At 45.5% G+C, this 23,315-nt stretch overlaps 1 protein-coding gene across 1 annotated transcript; it reads left to right on the top strand.

Annotated features, from left to right (window-relative positions):
• Positions 1-737: 737 nt before the first annotated feature.
• On the top strand, positions 738-22,950 carry LOC144166630 (uncharacterized). Its single transcript, XM_077696170.1, has 3 exons — positions 738-866; positions 8,150-8,255; positions 17,803-22,950. The coding sequence occupies exons 1-3, from the start codon at positions 738-740 to the stop codon at positions 18,309-18,311; spliced, it is 744 nt and encodes a 247-aa protein (XP_077552296.1). The 3' UTR covers positions 18,312-22,950.
• The last annotated feature ends 365 nt before the right edge of the window (positions 22,951-23,315 follow it).

The following is a 23,315-nucleotide window of genomic DNA, read 5'->3' on the forward strand; positions in this document are numbered from 1 at the left end:
GAAAAAAAAAGTTTTATTGAGCCGGTAAAATGGGATCGAGTGGGTCTCCCTATTCCAGGAAGCCATGTTATGAGCGGGAAGCCTTCGCGTTCAGGAGGCCAATAGCTCCATGACAAGGAATGCCTCACAGTCGTTGGTTTCATAGAAAATAGCTGGGCATACAAAGGCAAGGTTCCGGTGCACCTTGGAAGCAAAATGGCGAGATTGAGCACCTTCAATGGAATTATACTTTTGGACCGCCGCCTAGTAATCCCCGGGGCATTGCGAGACACTTTGTTGACCCTTCGTGATGGACTTCAAGGGCTTCGTCGCTGCAAGGAACGAGCAATAAAAACTGTCTAGTGGCCTGGGTGCAACATTCACATTGAACATACAATTGCAAGCTGCGAACAGTGAGCACGCAGCAGAGTGGGGAACCCTGAACCGCTCATGCCTACAGCGACACCTGACTGTCCGTGGCAACATCTTGCGATCGACGTATTTCACTGCAAAAGAGGCGAACATCTTGTAGTATATTACCACTCACGGTTTCCCGTAGTAGTGTCCCCCACTTCCACGACAAGCATGGCAGTAATAAACGCGGTCAAGAGTTGCTTCGCGTGACACGGATGTTGTTCGGACGGACAATGAACCCCAAGTTCTCATCAAACGAGTTTGCCGTGTTCGCTCAAACGTACGGTTTTCGCCATAAAACTAGCAAACTGCGGTACCCGCAAAGCAATGTAGAGGCGGAACGCATGGTATGGACGGCAAAGAACCTTCTGGAGAAAAGTGATGACCTGTACCTGGCACTCCTGTCCTGCCGTCATACACCGGGGCCATCCGGATTGTCCCCAGTCCAGCTTCTGATGGGACGCGAACTTCAGGTGCGACTTCCGAGTCTTTCAGAACGCCTGAGTCCACATATTCCAAGTAACCGGGAGTTCAAGGATAGGGATGCTGCCTATAAAGCCCAACAAGCCAAGGCGTTCAACTCTTGGCACCGCGCTATATGGGTCAAGGGCCTAACTGCCCGGTGACACTCTTCAGCCCTGCTCAAAGGCCTCGCTCATTCGTGGTCGAAACACCAAGGGGTGTGGTTCAAAGAAACCGCCACTACTTGGTACGGTTCCAGCTCGACGCAACGAAGGACTCGGCGTCACACGAGGGAGAAAACAGGACGGGACACGATGGAGACGGGAGGACGGGAAGATCACCAACTTCTGCGACATTCTCGGTTTCTGATTCGGCGCGGTCTCCAGGCAACTATTGCACGAGATCCGGCCGAGTGGATCCGGTGGCCGGTCAGATCCCCGCAGAGACTGAACTTATAGCGCTTGAACTCAGATCTTTGTTATAGTCTAAGAGGGGAGATGTAGGGGCCGTTGGCCATTCTGGTATGAGTGCGTGAGCGCGCGAGAGCGCGTGGCGCGGAGCGCGTGCTCCGAGACTGTATGGAAGAGAGGAGTTCCGTTTCTGCTGCTAAACGAGTTGGTCGTCTCTCTTGTGGTCCCCGAACAGCCCTTTCCAACCGAACTCTTCGTTTGAGAACTTTAAAATCAGATTGACATAACAGCGGCTTTTACAATGTCACGATAACTGAATGACGAGAGTGTTGTTCGGTATCTGAGGTAAGTAGTGCTGCACTAGATTGTGTAAGTGTACCATGTCAATTAACATCACAGGACATGGCAACTTGAGCCAACTGAGCTTTCTAAGCCACTCCCCGAAAGTCGGACGGTCAAAGAATTAAAATCAGCGCCCCTTTAATAAAAGGTGTAGCTTTTCCGATGCAACATCAGTCAAAGTCAAAGTCCAAAATCCAAAGTGCTTCGACAGTGTCGGAATGGCGCAGGCGACTGGACGTCTGCTTCATAACGTTGGGGACCCACGTTAGGTTCTGACCACGGGAGAGAGAGAGAGAGAGAGAGAGAGAGAGAGAGAGAGAGAGAGAGAGAGAGAGAGAGAGAGAGAGAGAGAGAGAGAGAGAGAGAGAGAGAGAGAGAGAGAGAGAGAGAGCTTTATTTTTTTTTGTCCAGTTGTTTGTAAGGAGTCCACCTTCCTAAACGGCGGCCAGCAGCCCTTGAGCCCTGGCGGCGTTTTCAGCCAACTGGACGGCCCAGAGTTGGTCTTTTGAGTCAGAGCTGAGCAGCACGGTCTTCCACTGGAAGCGCTTTTTTAGGGCACTTCGCGTTTCATCATCATCGTCGTCGACGACATCATCAAGCGCCCTTTGTGAAAACCCACTGTGTAAAGCTGGCTTTCTTGCAACGCGTTTCGGTATTACGATCTACGGCGCAAGTGGGGCAACAACAGACTCAGCCCGTACACCAGCTTGGCTACATAAAATCAACATTGTTTCATCCCCTTTGCGCCCCTCGTGCAGTGTGACTGGTGACATTGATCACTTCATTATGAACTGCTCAAAAAAACCAACCCTGAGCGGACGAACTTTTTTCGTGATCTCCAAAAGTTCGGAGTACCCCATGCTACATCGGAGGACATTATTTTTTCTAGGGACCACTGGATTGTGCGAAGAGAGGTGTCTCATCTCCTACTCGGATTCTTGCAGTCCACAGGACTAAGTGAGGTGTGGGGACATTGTGTGTGTGTTATTTTAGGACTAAGTGAGGTGTGATGACTTTGAGAGTCTCTGATATTGTATTGGGGACGATTAGGCGGAGCGATTGCCCGCAGCTATGCAAGGCTAAGTCCGCCTCATTCAGCAATACTTACTACTACTACTACCTCGCGGTAACAATCTCCACATCACACGCCGGCTTCACGACGGTGCTCTGTTACCCACACTATAGTAAGGTTCGGGATAAACGCCGCCAATTGCGCTACTTGCGTGCGCATTGCCACAGCCAACCACGCTGCATTTGCGCCAATTGCGCTGACGTGTGCTTGTGGAGTTTCTCACCGTATATTTGTTTTTCAGCTGCTTCCAACTTCTATGCCGCAGATGACATCTCAGAACTTGACACTTAAGCATGATCTTTGGCTAAACTGCAGAACATGCAGAACCTTGGGAACGTACATAATGCACTTCTAATTTCGTAAAATTGCGCATGCATGTGTACCCAAATATGTACCCGAAAATTCGTCACAGCGAGCACAGAAGCTTGCACGCCGCAATAAGCAGTTGCGTAATCGTCGTCATTCCGGCAACAATCTCACTTCTTCTCTGTTTAACGCGTTAAAAACCTAAATTGGGTAACAAAAAAGGAATGAAGCCAGAAGCCTTTATTTCAGCAGTTTTTGAGCTACATTTAGGAAGCAAACTAACAGAAATTTTTGGAATCCTTCCGCACCACGTTCTCAATACCTTTGCCAAGGACCGGTCACGCTCTAATTCCGAAACTATACAGAGGCCATTAGTAAATATTTTAAATCAGTTTTATTTGGTAACAATAGCATCAATCTGCTTTGTAATGTGCGCAGAATTAATTCTCCTCTTCCTCATTTCGATTTGACTTGTTCTGGAGTGCGAACTCTTACTTTCAGTCTTGTGACCACCAGGACCAGGATTCATGGTCCCGACGGTGTTCCAAATACGTTTCTCAAGCGTTATTGCAAATGGTGCGCGAGTTATCTTGCCTTGATACCTATAAAATCACTGAACTCGGAAATTGCTCCAAAACCCCGAAATATTTCAAATATCCTTACCGTCCGCAAGCTCTAAATTACTGAAGCATCTCGAACACACGTATATCGACAGTATCTAAATGTTACCAAGATTCGATTAAAAAAAGCCCCCAAAGCTTTGGAGCTGGTTATAGAATTTAACCAGCTATTCTATAAAATTTTTTTTAAATATGGCATAGAGTGTTCTGGGATTACTAAAGTGAAAAGGCAACATCGTACAGGAATTCTATCAGTTATGTGATTTTGCAGATTATTTCAATGCATCAATTTGGTCTCTCACCGTAAGCACTTAATCAAAATCTGCAATTTTTTTTGGCCATAGCAAGCCAGTTGGTTGAATCACGTACTATTTACAACCATGGTCCGAGTTTGTTGCATTTATAATCGCAGGCAGTCATCAGTAGTCAATATTATAGTTGTAGTCCCACAAGGCTCAGTTCTCGGACCGTTATTCTTCATTATTTACATCAGTGATGCGGCAAAACTTGCCAAGACACGCACATCGGTCAGGCTTGGATTCTACACCGTCGACTGCGTTAACAACATAGCAAGCGTTCACGATCATCGTGAACGCGTGAAAAGTGAGGCCACACGTAACTGGACGTGGCACGTCCAGTTACGTGTGGCCTCACTTTTTTGCAACTGAAGCAAAAATATAGCACATGTACGTCAATTTCAAAACGACAGTATGGCGTTAAAAGCAGCCACTGCCGTTTACCTATATACCAATAACGGCAACTCCATAACAGAATTTAATGCGTTTAAAATGCTACAGCACTAGAACGTAACATTTAGTACCAATGAAAAATGACATAGAGATGTCGAAATAATTAGTAATAAGCTCAGTCATAAACGGGTATCTTAAATGGACTTAAAACAATTCTGACCCGTAATTTAGTACGCGTCGATACTTTTGTCACCCCACCATTCACAAAACGCATATCCAAGTCGAAGTGAGCTCTTTTTTTTTAAGAAAAAAGCTATCAAGTTGGTTTTTAATGTTTACAATCGGCAGTTTCACTCCGACCTCAGATGCTGCAGTCTCAGCAGCACTACGCATTAGTCACATTGTTAAAAATACAGCCCTCGCTAAATACGAGCTTACGAAGGCACGTTTTAAAGGTGGAAAATAAGTTGTTTTGAAATAGAAATATCTGCCGGAAATTAAGAGCGATTTGAAACTCCTGCAGAACCGGGCGAGTGATTTGTCTGGTGGTCGAGGATGTCTATAAGCCGTTCATTTCGCCCTGGCAAATCGGGGCGGAAGACTTTGCACTAATTGGGAAATAATTGACTTGAGCTAATTATGCACGTAACAGATCCGACCCACTAAGAATCATGTGCTCGAGCTGTGGACGACAGATAGTTATCCGTGTAGAGCTTTAAGAAGAAACAAGGGTCCTTGAAATCATTTGATAAGCGGCGCATAATGCCAAAAGACCGAAAGGTCGAAGAGCGCGACTAACGTGACTTCGATGAAAAGGTAAGCTTTTTGTCAAGGCCAACGCCAATGTAGGTCGTTAACGTATTCGGTCTCAAGTCACCTTCATACTCCATATTGACGGACCGAGCCACATTTTTACTCGACCATGACTTGTTCTTTGGCTTTCCGCCCTCCGCAAACCCTTTGCACCACGAGTCGTAAGTCAAGAACCATGCAAGTGTAAATAATTAATTAAACTATCCAACCAAACAGCAAAACAATATTTATTCGCAGTTTTGAAGTGCTGCCATAAAAACATCGAAGTTTTTATAGCGAAATTGTATATGACTATGGTGCCATTTCGTGTCCGTGGGCAAAAACGCTCAGCGCTACGCTCGTAACAGCAGGCCATTGCTTTTGGTTGCGCATCAGGCTTTGACAGCTGTCAACGTTCAGCGTGCGGCAAAATGATGGCTGGGCGTCATCGATATATATCTGCAAAAGCAGGCAATTGTTTTCAAGATGGTAGTCTTTCTTGTGCTACTCAAACCAGAAAATTTGATCTGTCTGTCTGTCTGTCCGTCTCCCGATTTAGCTTTCTGGCCAAAAGTTAAATGCTTAAACAAGAGGTTTATACATAGGCGAGACCTTTCTGAACCATTTATTCTGAAAACACACCTTATAGTTGCCAGCATTGTTCAGCAAAAAGACAACATTATAGGCATATGTTAGGTAAAAAATAAATAAATAACTGGTATTTTCAATGTTCTTTTAATTATCATATCTGTAAGGTTTTGGCCTGGAGAGCATATAAATAAATAAATAAAAATGGTTGCCTGAAATTGGCGCAGCTAGCACTGGTGGTGCAAGGCTGGAGGGTCAGCAGAGCTGGCATCTCCTCTACGTTAGTCGGAGTCCCGGCTGCACCTCACATCGATTTCCGGACTTGCCGCTGAAAGTTCTCCGTGACTGGCAGGCCCGGAACGTTTTGTCCGCCCCGAAGTGGATCGCATTAGCACGCGCTAGAACCGGCGGAAACCGGCTTCGCGAACTCGGCGTCTGTGCTGCCCGCTTCAGGCGCGAACGAACCTGAACTGGCGAGGAGAACAGAACGCTAGACACTACTCCACGAACGCTGGGCAGAGTGTTCTCGAAGGTCGAGCCAGAGTCCTTTCAAAGACTCTGGTCGAGCTAAACATATATGCTTTATCCCAACAATACAAACAGCACCCGCGCGCGTGTCTCGACCGCGTGGCAGCATTCCAAGAAGTCAAACAGTAGAGAGTTTGAGCATAGCGGCTACCGGCGGCTCACGCTACGGCGGCGGTTTAGAGGGTCCCGACTGCGCAGGCGCGCGCGTCGAGGGCGAGGAGGTTGCCCCTCAGCCATGGAGGCCCTCAGCAGAGCGAATGCGTGGACATGAGGCCGGCCCGCGGAACTAATCCACCCTACCGGAACGAATTTGCACCTGCCCAACCGGGCCCCGCTACCCGCTGCCGTAGCGTCAGCGGACGGTACCCGGTATGCTAAAGCTACGCCGCTACGCTATTTTAGTGAAGCTAGCTAAGACTCTCTATTAACGAAAGGTTTCAGTATGCGCGTGAACAGTGGAACGCGGGAAATTTGAAATGACTTGAGCAAATATCCACCGTGCTTATCATGGGAGGAGCAATACGGCGCGGAAGAACAACATTTACAGCGAAGTGAGCACATACGCGTGCAGTTTTTTTGATGTCGCGTCTGAACTAACCAACAACGCAGCGGCATTCAGGCATAGATCTGACATTGTCAGAGCGTGTTGTGGGTGACTGCACCACTCAGCTTCGCTGGCCACACCACTTTAGCAGGGCGGAAGGGCCCTGATTTTTTTTTTCCAAAGTTCTCGCCCGTTTAAGTTCTCGTGTAAGGCAGGGTGCATCCTATATTTTCATTATTTGTTTCTCACAAAAGTTTTCTTTTTACCAAAGTTATTATTTGGGTCCTGTTGCAGTGGAATTATTGCGGTTGTGTAGTCACACATTTCATTTTTTTGTAATACAAATGTCACTTGTTTCGAAACTAGTTGTTGTTTATGTCTATTTAGTGGTTTTGTTTTCCGTTTGCTGGAATAAACGTTTATTCTCTCACAAGACGCCTGCTGGAGAAAAGCGTACAGTCGCTTTCGGTTTCGGTTTCAAATGTTCTTTGAATAAATTTATTAAAAATAAATATTGTACTGTTATAAAAAAAACAATACTTCTACATTTACTGATTACTAATTTATTTGAAAACGTTTTGACCAGCCTTATATGTTTCTTTTTTAACGCCCTCATTCGATGCCTCACCTGACGTCGCTGGCTGGCAACCCGCGCTCGACAAGCGTCAAAATGGCGTCTCGCACGCCTGTGAAGCAATTTTTTCAACTTTATTTAGAAGTGCTCTGCGTTTGTTCCCGGATTTCAGCGCTGACCACCGCCAGAAAGCGACAACCGTATGCTTTTCTAAACTTCCAAGCCGCCCGCGTTGAATAGCGCTGCACTAGTGTGGCGCACTTTGCAGGATTTTAAAACATCTGACCGTGTTTACACAAACCGCTCATATCTTATCAGCTACGCACGTAGACCTCCGAAGTATGAAAAAGCGCTGGAGGAAAAAAAAAAAAAAAAAGATTTGTAATGACCTCCGCGCTCCGGTTATATCGTAAGTGGTATTGGCAGGACGACGTGACCTGATAGTCGGGGCTACTCAATGACGCGTGTATCGATCAACTAAAGTTATTCACTCTCCGCCTATGCAAATAGAGCCGAGGTAGCCCTCCGCACGCTGCGTTGGTCGGCGATGAAATTTGAGCCGGGCCCTTTGGAACTGCGCAAAAGCCTGTCTGGCTCAGTTCTCCCTCCGCGTTTCATAAGTAAATGCTTGAGTGAATGACATCACTGCGACCGCACAGCATTTGGTAGCCGCTCGGACATCAGTTTCGGCACCAACTTTAGAATGAAAGGTTTCGCGTGAACGTGCAGCTGTGAGCGCGCGTCGCGTTTTTGTTGTTTGTGCTTCGCCGTAAACTCGCGTGACTAAACTACGTTCCCGGGCGGCCTGGTTTGGCGCTGCTCTTGACAGTTAAGTGCTCGGGTCCGTTGCGTCTACCGTGCCAGCGCAGAAGGACCCGGCAGCCGCTTTGCGGTGGGGCGCCAAGCTCAAAAACGTCCGTCGCTGGATCCACCTCGTATGTGTTGTTCAGCGCGGCCTCGCCTCGACAGCGGCTCTCGCCACCGGAAACCGGTGTCGGCGGCTGCTAAGATAACGTTTTCTTCAACTTGTTTTCGCACTCTCGAGACGGCGTGTAAATTCTTTTACTGCAGCCGAAATGTTTGTTACCACAAGTTGACTTCCGGCGTTCCCGAAGACTACGACGGCCTCTCGAACACACCGCCGGAAGGCCGTGAGTTGTCGGTGACGGCGCGAGCGCCAACACTCGTCGATTAAAAGATATATATATATATATATTTAAAAAGAAACGGGCAAATCGTGAAACGGCTAGCCGTTTCATTCGACCACCCGGTGGGCGTGTTTTTCGATATTACAGGGAGCGTCTAGAGGCAGTATGATATGGCAGTCATTGCAACATACCGACCCGCAAGAGCCGTTGGGAAACAGTGCAACTCCGCGCAGTCAGCTCGGAGCATTATCTGATTCGTGGAAGCGCGCGGAAATCGGCACAATAACATTGACGGGCAGGAGGGCCTTTTTGCAACATCAGTAATGGTCCTGAGTGTTCCCATTCACAATTTCGCCTCTGGGTTGCCTCAGCCCCTGGGTGAGACCACTTGTGACTGTGAGTTTGGAATGCTCTGCGAAAGCTATCAGTCTCGTTTCCTGGAAGTCTTGCTCACGGGGCCACACCTTTGGGGTGTCTCCTATTGTTACATGCCAGTTATTGCAGTTACGCGTTTTTTCCCAGTGGTGGGAGACCGCTCACTTGCTCATGGTCAGTCCTCCTGGGTGAGCTGTCTGCATGTCTTCATGGATGATGCCTGCATGAGTGAAAGAACTGGGAGACAATTTGTATTCTAGACTGTTGGCAGCACTATTTTTAAAAGTCTATTGAAAGCTGCTGCTGGGAAGATCAGGCTTTAACTGTGTTTCAAACATGCACTGCCTTTTAAGCCTCTTGCGTGATCTGTGCTAGCTTGTCATGTACGGACAACTTCTGCGCCAAAGCTGTAAGTTCCACTGGCCAGTTGGGCTTTTGATGATCACACTGCTGGTACTAATTCAAGCACGTATGGGATATGATTTCAACGGTGCTCTTTGCAGACTTAATTATTCCTGGCATCTATGCTGTAAGAGCGCTACAAGCTGGTACTAATGGGGCATTACATGACGTTGCAGAGCTAGCTAGTTCTCAGCGAATTGTGTCAGTGACATTGCTGTTCTATGTGAAGGTAGTGCACATAGCTGGTGGGGAACTTTGTTGGGCAGGCAATCTGTGATATGTGCAAGTTCACTTATCTGCATGTTGTTGGCTTGAATGGCTTAGTTTAACGTTGAGGTTATAGCTGCAAATTAGGTGTTCATATTCATATTTCGAGTGCAAGCAGTCGTGAGAAATCACTTTGAGTAGCAATTATTCTGCCAGCTTGCATTCTTGTATGTGTGTGTAGAAGCTTGTGCAGACCATTGTTGCTTTCTAGGGTTGCCTGTACAGTGCCCGTCAGGCTTGTCTAAGGCAAGCGAGTGTGTGGTTTCCGAGCACGCTGGCGACATCTGCTGATAGTGGCTGGGTTGGAGATAGCTTGCCATTGCGCGTGCGTGGATCTCGGACGGGCTCCGGTCGGTCGTCTTATAGCATGAGCCCCTTAAAACTAGACACCATGTCCCACGAGGGGTGCTTTTATTCTACAGTGCCAATTGTAGGCGGTGACACGGGGTAAGCGCTTAATTTGATGCGATGCATTATTAGTGCAGCCGTTATTTAATCGCTCAAAAGTTTCGACGGAAAGCGCTGCAGTGCGTTCTTGTTGCGTGCTTTTCGTTTGCTTAACGTGAGATTCAGAAGATTAGCGGAGGTCGTTTTGTAGTATTGCGTAACCGCCTGCTGGGTTATTGCACTACGTCAAACGACGCGTCTATCTGGCCTGTCAACGCTCCCAGCTGCCACTGTGAAAAACAAGCGCCCTACGAGGGTGGTGGCGTCTGCAAATTCGAGCGGCACATGCGAAACGACGACCGGCCTGACCCTGTCCGAGATCGGCGCACGCGCAATGGCAAGCTATCTCTAACCCAGCAGCTATCAGCAGATGTTGCCAGCACGCTCCGAAGCCGCGCGCTCGCGTGCCCTAGACAAGCCTGACGCGCACTGTATGGCTGAGTGTACGTGTATACATGTCTGTTACTATTTGCGATTTGGTACAGTCCATCATGAAAGATTCTAAGCCTGATTTTTGGTTCATTTTAATGCCCCTCATTCCTATTTTTTTCTTTAAGGGGCCGTGCAGACAAAATACAAGTTTGATTTATTCGAGAGGTTTCGTGTTTTGTCCGAGCCTTCAGCGCTTGTCCGAAAGCAAACGATGCCATATTCACTGAGAAATTAATAAATGTAGGTTAAAATTTTGACTCTCCCGCCAAATCGTGTGTTTTCGTGGCGTCTGCCATGAAGTCATGAGGGCGGGTATTCTAATGAACTTCCAGTGCTTCATTAGGCTCTGCAGCCTTGCTTACCGTCAGTCCTCCCAGATGGTGCTACCATACTGAGCCACGGACCATTGTCCGCCGTTGCTTTGTTTTTGACTGTATTTGCACCTGGCTTGTTTTTTTTTTTTTTTACGGCAGGAAGTAATCATTTCGTGAAACATTGGGTATGCTTGACAAACAGGGTCACGTAAAACGTCACTTAAGACAATCGGCGAGTGTCGTGCAAGACAACTCCAAAGAACGGCGGACTGCTGTGCAGCTAAAACAAGCATCAGTGCGCCCAATACAGGGGTGAGACAGCTGCGCATATTGCGCCTTTTTGATAAAATTCCATTTTCCTGCGCCAAGCTGCATGAAAATTGCGTAAGTTGCGCCAAACTGCTCCAGAAGAAGGCACGGATTTTGATGCTCATGTCAGTTCCGGCGGGGACGAAAGGCTCGTGCATCCTGGTCACCACTTTTATTGTCGGCCAATTGCAAACACAGAAATGGCAAAAATAGAAAGACTGAAATGAAGCAAACGGTAGCTTCTAAAACACGATTGGCTTGCCGTCCGGGTTCGCTGAAACGGCCTTCCTGATTGGGCATCGCTGTGGCTACAAACATGGCCACCGCCTGATCCGGCTGCTACTGCCTACTTCACGCGCTCAGTGCGCATCGCCAATATTTTCCCTGGTTTATTTTACGCAGTCAGCTGGGTTCCAGTCTATTAATTCTATCAGTTGTGGCTCTGAACAGTGACGTTAACCCGGGGTTATGGTGCGAGATTACAAGAAGTTGCGCGGCTCAAAAAAAAGTTCATTGAAATGTGGGGCCTAAGACTTCCGCGTGGCTTGTCCTGGAGTGCGAAACACGGTGCGTGCATCTATAATCGGGTTCGTGAAGTGAACTTTTGGCTCACTGTGGTGTTATAAAATGCTGAGGTTGCTGTGCTTCGAAGCGTGATCGCGAGCCTCGGGGGTGGAACGGTCGACACAAAAGTTGCGGGCTGTGCTGCGGCACCGCGACCTGTTCAGGCAGTGCCCAATGGCTGCAGGACTGCATGGTTGCCATAGCACGCGACTAATAACACTTGATGTATGCGAAGTGAAATTTAATGCCAAAATCTAGGTGGCTGAACAGTAATGCTACTCAAAAGACCATAGGGTGAACGTGCGCCCCACGGACTGCAGCGGGTAGGCTGGTTGGGCTATGCGACCGTTAGCTTGAAGTTGCTCAACTGCTGCCGTGACTACACTCGTTCGTACAACGCAGCCTGGGATTACAAAAATAATAATTTTAGCATTGAAACGGTAAAAAAGCACGCCACAATTGCAGAGCCTTTAAATTTGATAATGTTAACGGCAGTTTTGTTGTCAGTGTTGCGTTCAGCCGCAACACAATATCACTAATTAGGAAGAAGGTAGTGCAGTTAGAACTTTGTGATACTCTTAAAAAATTCTTTCACGTAAGGCTGTTTCAGTTCAGTGTTCTGTGTATTCAAAACTGATTGGAATGTGTACTTGACCCTTCAAATTGCTAAAATTATGATTTTTTAAGCTCACAAGACGATGTAATAAATGTCCCTAAATGCTCCAAATCAAGATTCTTCTGCTCCAAAATCGAAATTTTGCTGCTCCGAAAACTGCTCCCAAATCTCTTTGGGCTGTCTCACCCCTGCCAATACCAACAGCAGTGCGCATCAGTACTTCTATGTTTACGTGTATTTTCATAACTTGTATTGTTTACCCCACCATTCTTAACTGGTGTAAAATGGATGTGCATTACATTCAAGCGCAAATAGCTTGTTCGGCAAGCTTATAAGCCCTGCCTAATTTGCATTTGCTTTTGCTGGCCTCAGCCAATCGCACAGCTGGGCATATGACATCGTAGGTTCTGTCGCAGGAAATGAGCTAGTGGGTCACATGGCCAGGCCCTTTTTTCTACTTATATAGCTTATTTGAGCGAAGTGTGCGTTAAAAGTAGTGTCAGTAGGATTCTAACGAGGCCATCTTTCGAATGAACCAAACTTGTGTTTTGTCTGCATGGTCTCTTTAAAGGAGCCATGAAAGCAAAATACAAGTTGGGTTTATTAGAAAGACTGCTTAGTCCCGATAACAATGATACCAATATCATCGCAATCTTCAAACAAATAACGGAGATATTAAAGAAAACGTGTGAAGCAGTCGCGAACCCCTAGCCAATTTCCCGCAACTTTGCTATGACGTTACGGAACCTTGTTTGTGCGATTGGTGGCCGCCTAACTGACCTGTCGCGACGACACATGACTGGACGTTTGTAATGGGGCCTCTAGTTCCATTTGACCGCATCACTTGAATGCTAACGTGCAGTTAACGCACTGAAAATTATGTTTTATTGTCGGCCCGTGTGACATCATTCTTGCTCATAACACGCCACTGTGGCGCAAAATTTGAAAGGTTTTAAATACTTCTTTCTTTTTTTTTTTTTTCATTAAAAAACATCTTTTGTGGCTGTAATGGAGCTGAGTGAGATACTGAATCCTAGTTCTTTCAAATTAAACGAAGTTGTATTTTCTCTTCATGGCTCCTTTTGCAGTTCTTTGTAAGTCAGGCCACTAGAACTGATGCATCTGTGCGCATTTTCTTCCAGATTAGCCCGTTGCACCTCAAGCAGTGTCTGCCGGCCGAGTGAACAACTGAGGAACATGGTGCAGCAGCGTTATAAACTACGCCGCGATAAAAGTTTCAGCCTGCGTCCTGCTGTTACGTTTTGCCGCAGTGCTCTGATGGGGTCATATTTTGTGCCACAAGCATCTGTTATATTGAAAGTTGTGCAGGCAGCGCAATTTTGGTTGCAGCAGATCTTTAAGTGCAAATTACGAGTTTCTTTTATTACAAAGGAATCGTTTGACGTTTTGTACTACATTCAACATTTGCTGAGCAAAAAAGAGTGCCTTTCTTGGCTAGAAGGAAGTTAATGCAGAAGAAGTGCCTATTTCCAGTTTCCTTTTTTCTGTTCTGCGACTTAGAGTTACGGACCGGATCAGCGGCACATTCTAGCAGAAATAGGAATAGGAAAAAACTGCCAGAGACATTATTCACACATCTGCACAGATTCATTACTGTTCCGTAATGCTGGCTCTTATACCAGTCTCGCCAATATACTTTGTGTATCGTCAAGGGGGAAACGGTTTAAGCTTGTGCACTTGTCGTTCTTTGTTTTAAAGAAAGTGGTTAATGCTAAGCAGCTATACTTATGAACTAAGCGGGCCATTCTGTAAAGTGAGTGTGTTGCATTAAGGCTTCTCGCTGTGAAGAAAAGTCTGCTCATTAATGTGTGCATAATGCGTGGGTGTCGGTTTTAATGCTGGGTGCTGTCGTGCTTTTATAGCTCCGGTACAATGGGCAGCATTGTGTTGATAGTTCGGGATGCATAATTAAGCAACCGGTGTGTGAATAGGCTACGAGACGAGCTTGCTTCTGGTGGTGCCTAGCCATAGAAGGGATGTGTTCTCGCAACATGCTGTAATTTGCGACTGCTGGCTGACACATTGCTGTGTGCTGGACCTGATTAGTTATTAAATTAAAAGGGACCATTGTTAGTTCACTTATTGTTCATGGAGCTGCCTGGCATGAGTGCTAAATGTGTAGATGTATGCATCCTTATTTATGACCTTACATACGCCTGTCTGGGAGTGTTTGTCTATCTCATGAATGCTCCTTTAGCTATCGTGGAAGCGCTCTAAGGCTTAAATTTTTAGACATATTGAAAGTGTTTAATGAGTTGGAACAAAGCCTAGTATAGGTTATGCAATGTGCTAAAGTTAATTACAAGGCGTAAGCTGTACTTTATGCAGAAAGCTGATACTTTTTTGTTGCTTAGTCTTTATAGCTGTCTTTTGGTTGGGGGGTGTGAGTTTTTCATTAACGTTTGAATCTAGCCTGCCACTAAGCTGGTCTTACTAAAGGCATTTGCTGTGGAATTGTATGTGGCAAAGAAATGTGAGCACTCAGAAGTATTGTATGCTCGACACTTATTTTCTGACAGTTTTTTAGCTTACTTCCCATTCTATGTCCTCAAGATCTTGAAGGGCAATTCTTTAGTTCAGAATGCAGTTTGGAATACCACTGGAAACTTTTTATATAAAAGTGTGCATTTATAAGATAACTGTTTTCCTTGCAAGTGGAACAAATGCGTGATGCATTTACAGGAGCCATGAAGAGAAAACACAACTTCATTTAATTTGAAAGAACTATGATTCAGTATCTCACTCAGCTCCATTGCAGCCACAAAAGATGTTTTTTTTACGAAAAAAAGCAAGAAGTATTTAAAAATTTTAAATTTTGCGCCACAGTGACGTGTTATGAGCAAGACTGACGTCATACGGGCCAACAATAAAACCTAATTTTCAGTGCGTTAACTGCACGTTAGCATTCAAGTGATGCGGTCAAATGGAACTAGAGGCCCCATTACAGACGTCCAGTCATGTGTCGTCGCGACAGGTCAGTTAGGCGGCCGCAAATCGCGCAAACAAGGTTCCGTGACGTCATAGAAAAGTTGCGGGAAATTGGCTAAGGGGTCGCGACTGCTTCACACGTTTTCTTTAATATCTCCATTATTTGTTTGAAGATTGTGATGATATCGGTATCATTGTTATCGGCACTAAGCAGTCTTTCTAATAAACCCAACTTGTATTTTGTCTTCATGGCTCCTTTAATATTCTAGCGTTCCAGGGATTTGCTACTTTTTGTGTCACTGATTTTATTTTGATTATTATTTTGCACCAATTGGCTGGCTGCATTTGTTCGGAATCTAGTGGCATTGCTGGTTACTGTATTACAGGACCTGAAGGTTGGCCCGTTTTATGGCTTGACTTTGACTCGCGTGTTAAAACAAACTGCAACTCTCACAATGCCACTCTGCTGAGTCAGTGTTGTAGAATGCAAGCTAGGCATTTATAATCTTTTGTTGTGTGTGTGTGTGCTTGCAGAATCAAATTTAAACTGTTTACCGTCTTGAGTGTCTTGACAATCGTTTGTTATTATTTTTTTGGAAGGTTCTACGCTGAAGTCTTACTATCAAACACCTTTCATGTTTCACCCACTGCTGATTATTATTGCTTAGGTGCATCAGAGTTGAAACGTACGCTAACTTTTTTTTCCTATTCTTTGAAACTCAGCTGAATCCACGCTGTGAACATTGTGTTGTAGTGCAAATTGTTGTAGCTGCCTTCCCTCCCCCCTCTATTTCTAACTGTTCCTGAAACTTTTTAGAATTGGGGCACTATTGCCAGTAGTACACAAGTGTTCATTGTTTCTAAAAACAGATTTCTTAGAGGGACAAACAACCTGCTTTTGTCGACTATATGTTCCCTATCCCGAATGAAAGGACGGTTTCACCGATAGCGCCCTGGAACTTTTGAAATCGGAATTTTAAATCTACCAGCCGTACATGGCTTTCCAAAAGGAAATGCTGGCAACCATGACAGTTAGCCGTGCAGTGACATACTTTTAACTGTGCGTGAGATAAAAAGAGGTATTTAAAACCTTATCTCTGGCTAAAACAATAATTACAGTCCCTTTAATTTCTCAAAACTGTTGCTTTGGTTGACGTTTAATGTTTTAAAATGACCCCCTGTTGGGTTTCAAAGTAAGTACGAACATAAAGGGCTAAGAGAAAACTAGAGAGTAGCTTTATCACTATAAATGAACATGGCCTATGTGAATGGGCTCTTTACAGTAGGGCTACATTCCCACGCCCACGCTGTAACTTCTCTTTTAGAGCTGACGCAGTAAAGAAAGCCTTGTTGAGCTCACTCAAAGCAACTGAACTATTCCAAATGTGAGAAAAGCGCCTGGCAAAAGACGAATCAGCTGTTGCACTCTTAAAACCAAGTTTGCTGAGGCACAATTCGAAATGCAGCGGGCGACTTCTAATTTTCCACAATGATTTTGTGCGGTAGAGACTTCAACCATAAACTATCAGCTTGGTCAGCTGAAAACCATGGAATGAGTGTTGTCATTACAGCACTGCTGTCGTGTGCATTAGCTCTTATGTGATTTTGGGCACATTGTTTTACATTTTGCATCAGAAGAGGACAAATTTACGACTCGTGTAACTGTCAAAACGCCTGGATTGGCACTGAGTGAATCCATTTATAGCAAGACTACGTTGCTTTACTCAGAGGCAGTCTTGATTTCATTTGTGTAACACATTTATAACACATTTAACTGGTGCACATAAGAATAATGTGCCGTGCTGCACAAAGTAAAAGCCTGTTATATATGTAACCTCCTATCATGACGAGCTCAAAGGGACCATGAAAATTTGTTCGCATTATCATAAATTCATTTTAAGTGGACGCATTTCGCATTGTGCATATTAAAAGGGAGCAAAAGTGTTGTTTGTCTTTACCATGAAATTCGTTGTTACCGAGTTTGTCCTAACAAGAGTCTGCTGTACATATATTTATAAGCTGAAAGCCTGAAGACATTTAAAGGAGCCATGAAGACATAATGCAAGCTTGGTTCATTGAAAAGGCCGTTTCTTTTTTCAAGATAACAATAATACCAATTTTATTTCATGCTTCAAATGGATAATCGAAATGTTAAAGAAAACATATGGGGCAGTGGCAACTTCCCAGCTACTTTCCAGTGATTTTTGCATGATGCTACAGAATCTTGTTTGTGCGATTGGCAGATGCCGAACAAAGCCACTGCGAAGAAACATGACTGGGCTTTTGTTGTGGGATCTTTATTTCCATTTGAATACTTAGGTGTAGTTAACGCACTGATTGCTACGTTTTCAGTGCTGACCCATATATATTTTTGTGGTTGAAAAGATATCTTTTGCAGCTGGAATAAAGTTTAGTGAGTTACCAAAAGCTAGTTCTTTTAAATTGAACAAATTGTATTTTGTCTTCATGGCCCCTTCAAGTGAAGTGCATGTTGCCAGTTTGCCGAACAATGTCACTTCATACGTTTCTTAGTGCACCTGCAAAAAAAGAAGCCACGCTTTGTCTTTCAACTTTTAAAGCTATTTTCGTTCGGCGGCCATGCAATGGCCGAACTGTCCTGACACCCTCCCCCAATGCCGCCATCTCTCCCTTCGTCCAGGGGGCTACTCGGTGCGCATCCGGGAGAGCCACACGCCCGGCCGCAAGGTGGGCCTCTGGGGCTGCGACTTCTGCGACTTCACCCACGTCAACGTGGCCAAGGTGCAGGCGCACGTGCACGAGCTGCACCTGGCCGCCCTCAGGCGCTCCTGGGACGAGGTGGCCGCCCTCTGGCAGCAGCACCAGCGCGAAGCGTCCTACGACGAGGGCAGCAACAGCGGCAGCGGCACCACCCTGGGGCACGCCAACTCCCCCGCAGCACTACAACACCCCCATCTTCAGCAGCAGCTGCAGCAGGCGACGGTGGCGGGCAGACAGTTCCGTTTTGCAGTGCCTGTGATGGGACAGGGTGGTGGTGACAGTGGCGGAGGCCTTGTGGCGGTGCAATACGTGGATGCTGGGGATGATGGGGGCTCGTTGCCGCTCGAGCCGATCGTCATCTGCAAGATTGACGAGGATGAAGAGGACGGAAGCTGTGCGCCTTCGAGGAGTGGGCCCCCCTCGTTCTAGGCTGACACTGGAGGACGAAACCGCTTTTGTTTTGTTTTGAGACGGCAGTGTTGCGTGCTCGGATTCAAGTGGTGGCGGTGTTGATGTGGCCATTTCTTTTCGATCTTTGTGTCAGTATTGTGCACATATGCATTTCAAGCGGCAGTTTAAGTTGATGCAGGCTTTTTTCTGGGTGGTGAGATAGTCGCGCACTGCTGTGTTCTTCGGTACGATGTAATTTCTGTCATCACTGTTGGAGGTGCGGTCGTTGAACTAGTTTGAAAATGGTGGGGTCTTACTAAGCTGCATTGTGCCAAAATGCGACGGCTTGTGGCTTACGATTAATTGGTTTGGCTGCGTTATTTTTTCTTCTCCTTAATGCTGGCAGCCATTTCACTTTCGATTTAGCACCTAATTCCAGTTTGGCAGCTTTTCCGTGCATAATCTGAGTCATTAGTTGAAACAGCGCTTGTTGAGATCGGCAGGTTGGGATTGGGACGGCATACTACAATATACCGGGGCAATATGTGAAGAAGAAAAGGAGACATCAACCTGTTTGTTGACTGGTGTGCCATTACAGTGCCATAGGTTTCTTGAATGTGGAAGTTTATTCCCGAGCGAAAATTTATGAAGGTAGGGTTTTTATGCAGTAGCTGGTGCTGGCATAGTGAAGTCTGCTGCCAAGTGAGAAAGGGAGGCAGCATTTTTTTCCGCATCGACAATCGTCCAACTTTTTAGTTGAGTCTCTCATCCGTTCAGCACCCTGCTCTAATTACAGAGCATTACAAGGGGATGTTTCATTCATACGCACAGAGGCGTCATTTCCTGTTTGAGCAATACTTGTTTGCGGGAAAGAAACGCCACATTTGAGCAATCCATTAATTTTTTTTTCATCTGATGATGGTAAAAAGATAATGTGGGCAGTTATAAACATCTCCAATTTATATGTGCAATTTTTTTACATTAGCTTATTCTTTAGTTCAACTTTTACATGCCTAATGCTCATTCGAGCCCACTTTGACAATTCCTCATTTTAGTAAGGAAGCAGCTGTTTTGGAAGTGAACTTGTTTCTGCAAAGTGGACTTGACCAACTGACCACTTGCGTTCGTTTCTGTGTGCGGTTTTGCACAACTGTTAGGCGTGGTGTTTTGTATGAAACCATCATTTTTGCTCATAAAGATAGCTCAGATGTGGCTTTATTTAAAGCAGGTGAGAACACTGGCAGTAATGACCAGAATTTGGGGGTTTTGAAAGCTGTTCAAATTTTTTTTATTTCTTTTTTTTTTTTGGCTTGTCAGGCTTCCCGTGATAAATCAAGATTTGAGGAAGAATGTTATTCTTTTTTTTTTTTTTTCTGAGCTCGAGTTGAAACTTGCACTTGCATTTGGTGTTTCAAAACAACAGTGCCAGTGTTCACTCATTACAGAGTTATGAAAGAAACCTTTGCCAGTGGTCATTTATAGCAGTGGTCATTCATGTGTCCACTCCGTTGATAATCGTATCTGGCGAGCGGCAATACTTAGCGAGTTCGTTTAGTCATGTTTTTGAGGGCTATCTTGCTATTGTGCCTTTTCAAGTTTCTGACTCTAACCCATTCAGCCCCGTTGACACGCTAATGCGTTTCAGCCCTAATTGCAGAGTTTCCCTTCAGAGTTTACCCTTCAAGTCATTCAGTATGACGAGCTTATTGTGTGGCCCCTCTTTGCTTTGCACGGAAATAGTCAGACAGAAATATTGAGGCAGAAGATTCCGTTTTCCGGACCAGAACAGCGCTTGGGAATGCCCTTGCAATGAGCGTAGGCAGCATTACTTCCCACTTAAGGAAAAAGCGATCCCTTTTTTTTTTTTTTGTAAAAATGCACCAGGGTTGGCTACCAAACTTTTTTTTTCTCATCATAGGTTGGCTCAACTTCCGCTGAAATTCTGCTGCGTCTTATACAAACGTTCAAAACTTTATCCCAACACAACTCCATTGATGCCACACTGTGATCATTGTGTTAGGCCATTTTGCGTTTCTACATCTCCGAAGATTTAGTAAAAAGGGGGCACAGAAATTGCAGCGCTCACTCAGAGGGATGAAAACGCCATTATTTCCCCATCAGTGGGGAGGACGCACAGAGTATACAGACTGTGAAACAAATGTGCAATTAGAACGTTGGTTCAACGTGTGTGAGCACTTGAGTGTGTTTTTTTTTTATAATTGTAAATATCCTCCGAGAAGAGTGGCAGCTCTGTAATGTTCAAAGCTGGAGACATTCAAAGCCATTGGTGCTCTCGTGCCGAGATCTGCACTTGTTTATTATTGTCTGTGGAGAGAGCTTGTATACAGAAACAGGGTTTGGAGAGCACGCATGGTGGTTGCTCATCGATTGTTACATATAACAGATATTCTTACCGCTACTACGTCCACGTTGGTGTTCTTTCATTATTGCTGTTATCCCAGAGGACTTGCGGAGCACTTGAGACTTTATTTGAAAGTGTCGCGTCGCGTGGAAGTGTATCTGCTGAGTGCAATCTTTGTAAGCCGTTTGTCCATGTTATTCTTTCCTTTGAAGCATTCCCTTTACACCACGTCTTTCTTGCTGTTTACATGCACAAGGTTGTTAGTGACAGTGCTGTGTGACGTTTTTTTTTTCTTCTATTTCGATGCATATTTTGTGTCGTTTGTAAGTGTACAGCTTGGTTTGCTGTTGTAGTCAGGGTTGTTTATTCAGAGTATTACTATTACGGCAAAAATTATTACGTATGCATTATTACGTGCCGACTTACGTCTTGCCCAAAGTGTGTATCTGTTTTTTTTTTTTTTCTTGTTAGTGAGAGACCAGTGATTTCAAAATACGAAATATAAAGTGCCAATATGTGCTTTGAACAGTTTTTTCGTCTTTGTAGTTTAATTACTTCTTTACGACTTCATTGTTGCTCGGTGGTCTAAGTAATCGACTTCTGCAGTCATTTCCTGTTTCTTGCAGTTACCAGAAAACTTTCTTTCTTTTCTTTCTGATTTAATTACACAGTTCATTCTGTTGTTTGCGTTGTTGAATTAATTTGTGCGGATACTTTTAAACTGTGCCTTTTCATTTTGCATTTCATATAGATTTGAAGTCAGTGATCGGGCTTGGACAAACCTGAAGTTTGTGGTGCATAAATTTATCACAGTATGCAGGTACATGGCGAAAAATTCATGTAGGGTGTCAGTCGTGCAGCAGTAATTCAGTCTTGAGCATTATGTGCTTTTCAGCAATTATTAACCGAGTTGCTAAAAGTTAAGGTGCACCAACGTCACGTTTTTGTCCTATTGCTCCAAGCACAGCAGCACATGAAAAGTGTTCGTAAGATGAATGCAGCAATGCAGTGAGGACAAGCTGAAGGGGAAAAAATAACTTGCGCTGTTCACGCTATTGTTTGTCTTCACCATTTCAAAGCGTTCATCACCACGAACATTATTTCGAATTTGCCTAAAGGTTTTTTTGCGAGCTCAAGTCAGGTAGCAGTCATCTAACATGTTGCATTGGGAAATGTCAGTAACGTGTGTCGAGGCTGAGTTTTACAAGGCTAGGAGAAGGCTTACACTGGCCAACTTGATGCTACTCGGAGAACGCTGGAAACTTGATAAAAATGTGAATGGCCCTTGCGAAAGAGATGCCGTGCGTTCTTGGAGTGTTCTTCTCGAATATCGTACTTCACTGGCATGGCTGCTGCATGTGCTAGAGACGTTGGGTCCCTTCAACGACAGTTGCGACTGTGCACTGATTAGTTATCAGTTGCCTTTCACAACTACAGAAATCCGGGTTCTGGAACGTGGGAGATTGACCGTATATTAGTGACTATATTGGTGTTACCTCACGAAGAGATAGCCTCCCTCAGAAGTGCGTATAGGACACGATGTAACCATTGTTTTTAAAGTGGGTGGCATGGCCTGTTCTATGCCTTTTGTGTCATGCTTTACCTATTGTAACAGTTGGTATGTGATAATCCGGGATGTTTGTCAGTGTCACGTGGTTCTGGCCATGCCGATTGGGACCAATGAGATAAGTCTGAACTTGCACTGCAATCTTCAGGTTAATCCAAGCCAAGGGACGAGATTTCGCAAAATTTTTCTCCTTCTCTTCCTTCCACTTGTAGCGGTCTCAGGGCTGCGCCAACAAATCACGTTTAGTAGTTAATCAAATGTTACTGCAAAAGTATGTTGAGTGCACTAATTTCGCAATTTAGTCTCGTTTTTGAATGCAGGCAAGGGCTACCTATTGGTATAACAGTGTGCGGTGATTGAATGCGGCAATTAGTGTTTCCTGTAAAAATAAGAACTTCGAAATTTCTGCCGTAAGCTTTCCATTTTATGTTGCATTTATTGCAGCACTCATTCGGTGCATTATATTTGAAATTTCTGCTGCTCTCAAAAAGAAACATGACCGGTACTACAACCCTAACAAGTGCTAGGCCTAATTTTTGCGTGGAAAGAAGGGAGAACAAAATCCTTGCAGAATCTCGTGCCCAGCCTTTGCATCGATCCAGTTTATGAATCGGTTGGCACTTCTTGTCATTCTTTCACCGTTGTTTTATTTGTGTGGTGGAAGGTGAACCGGTGATGTTAATAAAGAATTCCCTCTCTCTCTCTTCCCCACCAAACCCCCTCGCCCTCCTCCCCTCCCCCTTTCCCAGCACCCCCTGCAGCAGGCCTTCTCTCCATGGTGCTGTTTCCATCGGCCATCCCCGCACGGCCTCCGGTCGGCCTTATGGCGATGGCCGGCAACCGTCGGGGCGGCGGCCACCGGCAACCGCTCCCAGCCGTCTCGTGGCCGATGGTCGGCGGCCGCGGAGGGAGCTCGTCGTTGGTGAAGAAGAAGTACACGTGCAACCTGTGCAGCTACTCGACCGACTACCCGACCAACATCCAGCGCCACATGCTGACCCACACGGGCGAGCGCCCGTTCCGCTGCGACACATGCAACAAGGGCTTCACCACCAAGCAGAACCTGGAGAGCCACAAGCTGCAGCACACCAAGAACGCCCCTCCGCCCCCTTCC

The sequence above is a fragment of the Haemaphysalis longicornis genome, unplaced genomic scaffold, assembly GCF_048455015.1.
Source record: "Haemaphysalis longicornis isolate Haplotype H1 unplaced genomic scaffold, Haemaphysalis longicornis Haplotype H1 scaffold_18, whole genome shotgun sequence".
Taxonomy (NCBI): domain Eukaryota; kingdom Metazoa; phylum Arthropoda; class Arachnida; order Ixodida; family Ixodidae; genus Haemaphysalis; species Haemaphysalis longicornis.